General features: G+C 42.7%; 1 protein-coding gene across 1 annotated transcript; it reads left to right on the forward strand.

Moving 5' to 3' along the window:
• The first annotated feature begins 1,044 nt into the window (after nt 1–1,044).
• Nucleotides 1,045–7,961, forward strand: LOC101170740. The gene is made up of 10 exons (XM_023951938.1): nt 1,045–1,070; nt 1,162–1,247; nt 1,317–1,673; nt 3,069–3,368; nt 4,297–4,487; nt 6,863–6,968; nt 7,075–7,410; nt 7,496–7,525; nt 7,602–7,708; nt 7,792–7,961. The coding sequence occupies exons 1-10, from the start codon at nt 1,060–1,062 to the stop codon at nt 7,816–7,818; spliced, it is 1,551 nt and encodes a 516-aa protein (XP_023807706.1). The 5' UTR covers nt 1,045–1,059; the 3' UTR covers nt 7,819–7,961.
• The last annotated feature ends 2,725 nt before the right edge of the window (nt 7,962–10,686 follow it).

The raw sequence follows: 10,686 nt of genomic DNA on the forward strand, positions 1-10,686 counted from the left end.
ACTTCCAGGGTCCTGCTTGGAGCATGACGACTCCCATCCTGACCTTCAGGCTCATCCATTCCAGCACAAGCTAAAAGCAGAGTTCAGCAGATCAGAAGGACAAACAGGATGTGTTCAATCCAACCAGAAGCTACCAGAAACCATCAGGAACTGAGAGAACATGTGGACCTGCTGACGGAATGAAAAAGGAGAAGGACCTTCTGGAGATTCTAACTGAACTCTGCAGCTTCTCTCACTGTTTCCCTATGTTAATGATAGCCGAGCAAAGATGTGAGAAACAGGATTTCTTCAGTTAGGCCGACAAAAACTGTCTTTTTGAAAAAGGAGAACCACTGCAGAAGAATCCATCCTGAATTCTGGACAAGTTTAGACATTTATTTCAATTCAACAAAACGTTCAAAATGATCCAACGTTTTAGACTCAACAGACACGTTGTGTCTAAACATCATGTTATGGTTATGGTTGTAGACAGACAGTGTGTGAACTTTTACAGATGTATCCACTAAACGAGCTCAAAGGTGAGGAATCATTGGAACAGACCAAGAAACAGCTGATGTTCGATGGATTCCTCTGGGAAAACGTCTAAGTTTATTGAGTTTAGAGGCTTGAATACCGTTGGAAGACGTCTGTAGATTCTTTGTCAGACTATCAGATGTTCATCCAGCAGAATGAGAGTGAAATGACGCTGGTTGGATTCAGCCGACAGGTGGAGGCAGAGCGCTCTGAACGCCGCTTTATCACGAGGATGTGGTTTTGGATCAAACCAACATCTTCATCCAGTCTCAGAGCTGCAGCTTCCTCGCGTCTCCATTTAGAGAAGCAGCGTTCCTGTAGTGCAAAGTCAAACCCGTCCTGTCAGGCAGGCGTGTTGGTGGGTCAGACCTCAGATGTTTAACCCCCCAAAAAAAGACTTTAGAACTGTTAGAATCTATTTCTACGTAAAACTGAGCTGTCTTTCTACAGCAACAAACCAGGAGGATACTGCTGCTGCCATCTCATGCCTTTCTTTCCACCTTCAGAGTAATCATTAATCCATGGGTGATGTTCCAGACATGAGGAATGAATCATGAGTGGGTCTGCAGCATCAATTGATGCCTGGGGAAAATGGCGGTAAAGTTGGCCTGCGTCATGTGACCTGGTGTTGTTTTTCTCCTCCGTCAGAGACGTTTGCATCATTGTCGTGTGGATGCAGCTCAGCAGCAGCATGTTTGCCGCCGTGGTTTATCTCTCGGTTCTGACACACTCAGGTGGGTTCTGTGGCGCCACAAACATTTGTTCGTCGGACGTTCTAACGTTGTGTTCTTCCTGTTCTGCAGCTCTCTCAGTTTCGATCCTTCAGTCTGTGGATCTGCTTTCACCGCCTGGAGCCTCCGTGGCCTTGGAGTGTCAAATGGGTCCGGGCCTCAGCATGAGCAGCTTCACCATACTGTGGTACCGACAGAACCGACCCGGAGCTCCAATCCAGCTGCTGCTGACCGAATATGAACAAACAAAGGACCACTTTAGGGCGTCCATCGATGGACCTAAGAACAACTTCACCCTTCAAATCCATGACCTGTCTGAGGACGACAGCAGCATCTACTTCTGCGCTGCTCGTCACAGTGATGCAGTCACAGCTTACAGTCACACAAATAACACCACAGCCCCCCAGGCAGCTGTGGGGGCTGTGGTCTGATTGATTGTTTTGTTTCTTTTGGCGAATATTGTTATCATGTAAAGCACTTCGTGTTACGTATGCATGCCCTCCACCGTCAGAACAAAGAACTTGTTAAAAACACCATTTTCATTGAAGTCTTTCTGGATTTTTTGTATATTTGAGAAGATTAAACTGGCTGGGGGGGGGGACTGTTTAGGGTGGATGCTTCACTGTGGAGAGGAATCTTTTTTTAGTTTTTTACAGATGATCCCAGACCCAGAATCTCTGTCTCTGACTGGTCCAGCAGACGGACGGAGTGATTCTGGTTCTGATGATCTTTTCTTCATGAATAGTATTTATTTATTCTTCATATGTTTCATTGAACACTCGGTGAAAACTTGACTCTCAGAAATAAGTCAGAAATGTTTACCCAGTTGGGCGGCCGTGGTGCAGCGGTAGGGCGGTCACCCCATGATCGTAAGGTTGCAGGTTCAATTCCTGCCTTGCACGCCCATGAGTCAAAGTGTCCTTGGGCAAGACACTGAACCCCACCTTGCCTCTGGTGGTAGGCAGGTGTCTGTGTTTGGCAGCGGAGTGACCACCAGTGAGTGAATGTGTGTGTGACTGTAAAGCACTTTGTCCTTGTAGGAAGAAAGGCGCTATATAAGTCTACGCCATTTACCATTTACTTTGAATAAGCAAAAAATCCTACAATGGGATAAGAAAAAAGGTCTTCCCAAGAATTCTTATTTTGAAAAATAAATTCTACAAATTAGAAAGCTTTTCTTAAACTAAGATTATTTTGCAATTGAAAAACTTTCTTGCTAAGATTTTTTTTCTTGCAAGACAGAAAATAAATCATTTTTTTCTTGAAATTCGGGTCTTTTTACTTTCTTAAGATTCAGTTTTTGCAGTGCATCACTTTCAGTTTCAGTTTCTCCTTTAAGGTACGGTGGCTGTGGAGGGACTAAATTCAGCAGGGAACAGCTTCCAGGCATCAAAACACAAAACTTACCAAACTATAAAGTATCAATAAACACAGAGAAGACACCAAAAGTTTTGAAAAAGCTGTGATTTAAATAGACCAAGAATAAAGACCTAAACAGAATCTCTTGTGTCTGCTTGATGTGAACGTGTGAATGAAAACACAATCCAAACACAACATGAACACAATCACAAACAACAAAAGCCACAAAAAACAAGTTTCCAGAAGCTGCAGTGAAGCTCGACGGCCTGTAGGGGGCTTCTTCAGAGAAACCTCAGATGACCTCCAGCAGAAGAAGCCATCAGCTCATCAGAACTGGTGCTTCATGGGTAGAAATGGAGCTGCTCCTGATCGCAGCGTTCATCTTCTCTGGTAAAAACATTTAACCTTCCACTTTAAATGTAAATGTTTTTTGTTTTTTTATGGAGTTGTTTTTTTGTTTTCCAGATTTCTGTCATGGTGTTGAAATCCAGCAGCCTTCTTCTGTTTTTGGGCGGGACGGAGATCCGTCTGTGACTCTGACCTGCAAACAGGACGACAGCCAGTTCTTCTACATGTTCTGGTACCGACAGCAGGGCGGCGGCAGGATGGAGCTGCTGGTGTATTCTCCTGGAGCATTAAGTGCGAACGTCGAAGCTCCTTTCAACGGATCCAAGTACAGCGCGTCCCGGCCCACGGTGCTGGCGTCCTCCCTGCAGGTGCAGGCCGTGGAGGCCGCAGACGCAGCCGTGTACTTCTGTGCTTCCAGTAGAGCACAGTGTGTCAGAAAGTCTCTGCACCTGAACAACAACCTCAGCGGAGAAGCAAGAGGAGCGACAAGAGAGATCCTCTGAAATCTGAAGATCCTCTGTGACGAGATAAAAACGCTGCTGAAACTGAAAACTCTAACCTTCTGTTCATAAATGTGAAGGAAGTGACTCTGAGTTTCTGTTTGAAGCTGATCCTCTCTGATAAAACAGCAGCTGTCAGCGGAGTGAAGCTCCAAAGCGGAACAGCTTCTTCTGAGCTTCATCGTTAGGATTCTGCATCCATCCCAAAAAAAACCATCCAGATCATCTCTGTGTGGTTCAAGCACCCAGACCTGCTGGGATTGCATCCGACTAAAAAATGAATCATTTCATCAAACTCCATGATCATTTCATGTTTCCACATGGAGACGCTTTTACTTTGAAGCACCTTGATGCAGATGTTGACCTCTGGGGTCATGTGACCGTCTGACAGCTGATTGGCTGCTGATCTGAGAGCAGCAGAGATGTCAAACATCACCTTCTCCTCTCCTCTGTCACAGAAATAGCAGCAGCCCCCTCCGACTGCGCAGCTGCTCCCACAGACTCGCGCTGATGGCGGCTGAGATATGGAGGTGCAGGGTGGGGGAAGCACGGAGGGGGGGCCCCAGAGAGACGTGAAGTTTTTGTATGATGCATTTTCACCGTGGGGACAGGGGGCCACGGTGATACAACCCCATAGAGGCGCCGTACAAAAACCTCCTCACGCCTTCCAGACGCTTCCCTGCAGCCTGGGACTCTGGGAGGGGGCAGAAATCTGGATCCTGGGGGGGCAGCAGGATGCTGGGACACCTGCCCACCAAAAAGTGACTTTATATGCAGAAGCTTTGACAAAAAAAGACTTTTGGGGGACATGAAGATCACTCCGATGTTTGCTCTAAAACCTCCAGAGAAAGCAAAGAAAGGTGGAAATGATGAAGATCTTCCTCCACATCCAAACCCTCCTCATCCTCTGGAGCTCCAGAGGGAGTCTGAGCAGCAGGATTGGGGACAGTTTGGGGACTTTTTGCTGCAGGACACATCCAGTGTGACACTGGAAGTGAAGCTTTCTTTGGAAAAGGAACCAAACTCAGCGTTCTGGGTAAGTCGGAGCTCTCTGCTCCCAGTTCCTGCAGCTTCCCTCTCAAACTGAGGACCTGCTGGAGCTCAAAGGAGGAGAAATAGTTCAATCTGTGTTTTTGACCTGAACTCGGAGCACTGTGACCAACACTCAACCCGCTCACTTTGGCCCAGGGACCAAGTTGACAGTTCTGGGTAAATATTTCTCTAGAAGTTGAGATTTGATGGAAGAACTTTTGCTTTGAGCCTCAGTTTGGACAGAAAAGTCGGTTTGGTAGAAAACCTGTTTGCTGCTCAGAGATGTTGCACTGTGACAATGCTAACGAAGCCTACTTTGGAAAAGGAACCAAACTGACCGTTTTGGGTGAGTCAAGGGTCCTGGAAACTCTAGAAAAGTTAGCATGAGCCGCGCATCGAGAGCTGCAGAATTCATCAGCGTTTACAGTTGAAGTCTGATGAAGACTTTTTGACACCGAGCTGCAGCGCTGTGTCAATTATGAAGCTTATTTCGGCCCCGGAACGAAACTGACGGTTTTAGGTGAGTAAACCTTTTTCCAGACAAAAACTCAGGTCTAGAAAAGTGAAGGTTTTCTCCTGAAGAAGAACTCGTCCAGACCAAACGTAGACTAAAACGCTGCAGCATGTCAGGCGGCTTTAAGCACTGACCTCCTGCACCGTGACTCTGGTTATGAAGCTTTCTTCGGTGCAGGAACAAAGTTAACAGTTTTAGGTAAGAAACATCAGCATTGGGGCTTTTTACTGAGGTGTGGGGTCGCTCTGATGGAGTGGGGGCCCTCAGGCGCTTGACTGTCTGAGATCTGTACTTTTGACCCTGGGGCTGAAGCGCTGTGCCAATGCTGAAGCTTATTTCGGCCCGGGAACTAAACTGACGGTTCTGGGTGAGTTCTGTTCATGAAACCTTTAAAACCAAACAATGAAGCTACGACGGCTTTATTGTTGTTTCTGGAAGGGAAAAAAAATAGTTTGTGAACCATTTTCAAGTAAAGTAAAGGGAAGAAACATTAAGATTTAGAAAAAAAGTGAGTTTATTTCCTTTCTTTGGGAAAAAAAAGACTATCTGCATCTTCAAATACTTATGATTTAAATCAAAAATGAAGGGGAAAGAAGGAAAAACTGTTTATTTTGTGTCCAGCCAGAATCTCATCTGTTTCTGCTTCAGACATCTCATAAAAGTGAGAAAATAAATAGTTAACAAGCAGAAAATGTTGACATTTCTACAGAATTCAGGAACTGGGCTGAAGAAAAGTTAGCGGTGTCAGACAAAGACTCAGATCTGGGGGTTTGTGTGCAGCTTCTGTTCGGGTCACATTGCTTTTTGAAGCTGTAAGGAGTCAGAGGGAAGAAGCAGGAAGGGTTTTTGTCAGCGTTCAGACTCTCTGTGCTCCTACAACGAGGCTTACTTTGGTGCTGGAACTAAACTCACCGTTTTAGGTAAGAAACCCTGCAGCAGCTCTGCTCCTCAGCTCTTTCTGTGACTCTCAATAGATAAAAACCAAATGTTTTTCAAAGATCAGGGAAGAAACTGAAGTTCTGAGTTGGTGGAAGAAGGTAAAAAGCATCATTTGGTGCTAAAAAGGCCCAAAAGAAGTTCTGTTTTACGTGTTGTGTCGTGAAGGAGCCGCAGATAGAAAACATTTGGCTCTGTGCCCAGACGGTTGATCTCATCAGTTCTTCTCATCACTGTTAAACACTGTGAATTACCAGAGTGAAGCTCACTTCGGAGCTGGAACCAAACTGACGGTTTTAGGTGAGAGCTTTCAGAACAAACAGAAAAAACACTGAAAAACTCTCCTATCTTTGATGGTCGAAAGGAATTTTTAATCAAATCCTTCTAAAAAGCTCTGAAATTTCACGTTTGGTGAAAGTTTGTGTCTCAAACTGTCAAGTTTAGACCAAAAAAAAGAGAAGCAAAGCGAGCTGCAGAAAAAGCTGCAGGAGTTTTGAGCTGCAGCTTTTCCTGCAGCCGTTTTTCAGCGTGACCAACTATGAACCCGCTTACTTTGGCAGAGGAACCAAACTGACGGTTTTAGGTAAGAAAATGACAAAACGGTTGTTAAATTGAAAAGGACAACAGTCTCGCCTCTCAGTTTAAAGTTTCAAAACGTTTTTTGTTCCATTTGGAATTTGATTGTCAAAATGCAAAAATCTTCAGTCAAAACTGAAGTTAAAAAGCAAATTATGCAAATTATTTGTTGTGTTTTAGTATCTATTGCCTAAATACATGTTAAGCTGTCCCTAAAAAGGCAGGTTTTCTTGAATCTTTTGTCTGAAAGTGTGATTTGGATGTTAAAAATGAGACTTGTCCTGAAAAGGCTGGACATTGGTGTGAGGAGAGAGCAGTGAAGAAGGACTTTGTCCCGTTTGTGTCGTTTCTGAGGCACAAACAGGAACAGCTTGGTGGGTTTTTGTAAGCGTGACTTGGCGGTGTGCTCAGGCAGCTATCAGGCCTATTTTGGAGAAGGAACCAGGCTGACGGTTCTTGGTGAGATCCGGTGAAACATGAAGAGTGACGGCGGGTTTTCAAAGCCAAACTGGAGCTTCAACTGTTCCTGCTTTGACTCTGTCTGTTCTCTCCTCTCGTCTTTCAGAAGCAGGTATAAACGTCACAGCTCCAACTAGAGTCAAGGTTCTTTCACCTTCTGAGAAGGAGTGCAGTAGCGGCAAAAAGACCCTGGTCTGTGTGGCGTCTGGTTTCTATCCGGACCATGTCAGCGTCTCCTGGATGATTAATGAGAAAACTGTCAGCAAAGGTGTGGCGACGGACAGCGCCGCCACGAGGTACGGCACATCCTACAGAATCACCAGCCGGCTGACCGTTTCCTCTGAGGAGTGGACCTCAGACAACAAGTTCGTCTGCAGTGTCAGCTTCTTCAATGGAACAACAACCACATATCATAATGACAGCATCACCGGTGAAGCTAAGAGTGAGTTTCTCTGCAGCACAAACGTCTAAACTGATCTTCTGGGGGACAGAAAACATCTGACAGCGTTTTTGTTTCCTCCTGACAGAAAGCCCATCAGGAACGGAGCTGAGCAGAGGTACAGGATCTTCATCCCTTTGGACTCTTCAGACCTGCTTTCTGCTGCCGTTTCATCTGATGCTTTCTGTCTGCAGACAAATACCTGAGGGTCACTCAGAGCGCCAAGCTCTCCTACATCATCTTCATCGTGAAGAGCTGCATCTATGGAGCCTTCATCTGGTTTGTGGCCTGGAAGCTTCAGGTCTGTCACAGAAAAAAAACGATTCTGTGATGTTTGGAAAGAATAACCGTGTTTTTGTGACTCTGGGCTTTTGTGTTTTGCAGAGTTCACGTGAAAAACGAAGAAAATGAAGTCTGACCTTCATCCTCTTCTGTGCACAGAACAGCTATAGCTTCATCTTTCTCCATTTCATGTTGTCTTCCGGTTACATTTTGTTAGAAGGTATTTTACTGAAGGCTTGTTTTTTCCTTTTTAATAAAACGATTTAACCAGATTTCATGAGTCACAGTTGTTTATCTTCTCTTTCCAAAGCTTCCACCATTAAACACATTTTCCATCATCACAGCTCAGCGAGGAAAACGTCAGCTTCTTTTTCCACTCTAACGTCAGACTTTTCTCTGATTTCATGCATCAACATGTTGCCTTTCTGCACCAGAAAGATCCTCCCTTTGCTTCAAAAGCTGTCAATGCAGAGCGCGGTGCAACAGGAAGCGTGCACCGCGCTCTGTGCACAGGAAAAGGTCGAGGCGGCACATGAAACCTGCAGAGGCGTTCGGAGCGCAGGATGTGGTCCGGAGCAGCCTGCAGCTCCCCCCCCCTGCACCGGAAGCTTCCATTGAACCGCCGCCTCAGCTGCATCCGTGCACTCGCTCGTGCACACACCTCTGAGCAAACAGCTGTTTCACTTCTGTGTCAACCGAAGCGGAAAAATCAACCGGCGTCGAGGAGACAACAACGCATGGCAGCTGTTTACCGTGGATGTTTGCACAAAAAAAGTCTTTTAACTTAAATTTGATCGTTCAAAGAATCAGTTTGAAGAAAAGATAAAACATCTTCAATTTTCCTTTCTACAAAATGAGAAAACTCCCATAATGCACGGCTCGTCACCCTTTAATACTAAAAGATAATTCTGGGCCTCTTTCTCGCTCTTAAAACCTGCTAGGAGCTGCTTTGCAGTGAAGACAATGATATGTCTTCCTTTATTGACAAGAATAAAAACAGAAATGATTTTTGACAGAAGCTTGTGTGACTTCCTTTCAAAATAAAAGCCATGCATTGATCGGGATCATCCCACTGAAGCAAACAAACTCCCATTAAAGGTTTGAAAGGACATTTTCTCTCCTTTGGTGGGCCGTCATCCTTTTTCCCTACATATTAAAAATGAATTTATTAGTTTATGATTTAACAGAAATAGTTTACGATAAATTTAAAATGAATCTTCTTAGAAACAGCCTTCTGTAAATAAATTTTAATAAATAAACATTAGTGTGCAGCATAAAAGAACATGGGCTTTAAAATCCTGAAATAAAAAGAGCGATCAGAGAAGAATAAAGTTTTGATTCTGGAGGAATGATAGATCAGATAAAGCCTCGTGGTTTATGTCTGCAGCAAACTTTACCGTTTATTTTACTTTTCTGTGAGTGCTGAGCCACAAATGTAAAAACCTAATCTAAATTAAATGAATGCTAAGTATTAGTGCTAATATTATTTTATTTTTGTTCAGTGGAGGGTTAAAAGAGTCACTTGAGGCTGAGATTCAGACCCCTCCCGTAGTGAGACACGGTAGCTGGAGAATCATGATTCCTAAATCTTGTTGTTATAATTAAAATAACGAGTCTTGCACCTTTTGTTATCAGAGATTTTGTTCAAATGTTGACAAAATCTGCAGCTTTAGGAAGACAACAGCTAAACTTTATCTTATCTGATAAATAAAACATTCACAAAATGGTTCTGGAGCGGCTTTTGTTGAACGCAATCCTTTATTTTATTAAAAATGAGGCTTAAGGCTAATGGAACGAGTTCAATAAGCAGCAGAAAAGCCTAATTTTAATTATTTTAATTAATCTGAGTGCAGAGTTCTATGCTTTTTAAGCAAAAATAAATACTTTCAGTTTAGGGGAAGGTTGTTTTATTTATTTATTTATTTATTGCTTAACCCCTAAATGTCTCTAATTCTCAACGTACCATTAAATCCAGATTTCCTCTTAATTTAGCATCACTTTGAACAGAAAAAACACTGAGGAATAGAGAGAAATTAGAAATTAGACTCCTGTTTGTCATGAAAGCCTCTGTGTTTTGATCCTGTTGTTTGGCAGAAAAACATGTTTGCTTTGCTCTGAATTCAGGTAAACAGGAAGCAGAGAGACGTGTCACATCTGTCACCTGAGGGTCGCCGTGACAACCGCATGTTTAAGTTTCGGAATTCATGTCATCCCAGCTGTTGAAGTTAAAAAATACTTTTATTTAAACCTTTTTAAAACACCTAGATAAATATATTTAAAATCTTTTTTATCTGAACTTTTTTATTTTAAACTTTTACTCTTTTGGAAATTTTCACCTGGAAAAACAATTTAAACTGTTTTGTTATTTTTATTTAAACTAAGCAGAATCTCACATTTCTCAGCCTTTTTCTTTTTATGATCCAAAATGTATCATAAAATCAATGCATATTTTAACACAAAAATATATCATTTTGTTCTTATTTTGAAAAGCTTCTAACATCTTATTTAAAAAAAAACTGAATTAAAAGTTTGGGTATTGAACACTAATAGGGAGGATTTAAACAACTATTTGTGAACAAAAGTTCAAAGCTGTTGTTAAGTTTTTTTATTTGCCATTTTAATTTAATAATTGAAGTACAGAAACCTAAATGGCCAAAAACATCTTGATGAGAAACCACACATGAAGAAATGGAAGTAAATCAGAAGGTTAAAAAAAAACAAAATAAACGGAGCAAACTAATCGGATCATTTTATGTCCAAGTTCCCAAAAATGCAGGAAATGAGGAGCTGACTCCAGATAATTAAATCAAAATATTGAAGCAAAAGGGGAAAAAAAGAATCAAAAAAACGATTTTTTTTGCCTCATGAAACATTTTTAAATGGGACCAAAAGACAACAGACTTGATTCACAGATAAAAACTAAAGCAAACTAACGTCTGAAAGGAAAGAACTGGCGATGATGAACCTCATGAAGGCCAAAAAACAATTTTTAATAGT

Source organism: Oryzias latipes, chromosome 22 (genome assembly GCF_002234675.1).
Source record: "Oryzias latipes chromosome 22, ASM223467v1".
Classification (NCBI taxonomy): domain Eukaryota; kingdom Metazoa; phylum Chordata; class Actinopteri; order Beloniformes; family Adrianichthyidae; genus Oryzias; species Oryzias latipes.

Bases quoted from the DNA above. Each gene is read 5' to 3' on its own strand.
- LOC101170740 (XM_023951938.1), top strand. The intron at 1,674-3,068 runs GATTGATTGTTT...TTTGTTTTCCAG, and splicing joins AGCTGTGGGGGCTGTGGTCT to ATTTCTGTCATGGTGTTGAA. The intron at 6,969-7,074 runs GTGAGATCCGGT...CTCGTCTTTCAG, and splicing joins AACCAGGCTGACGGTTCTTG to AAGCAGGTATAAACGTCACA.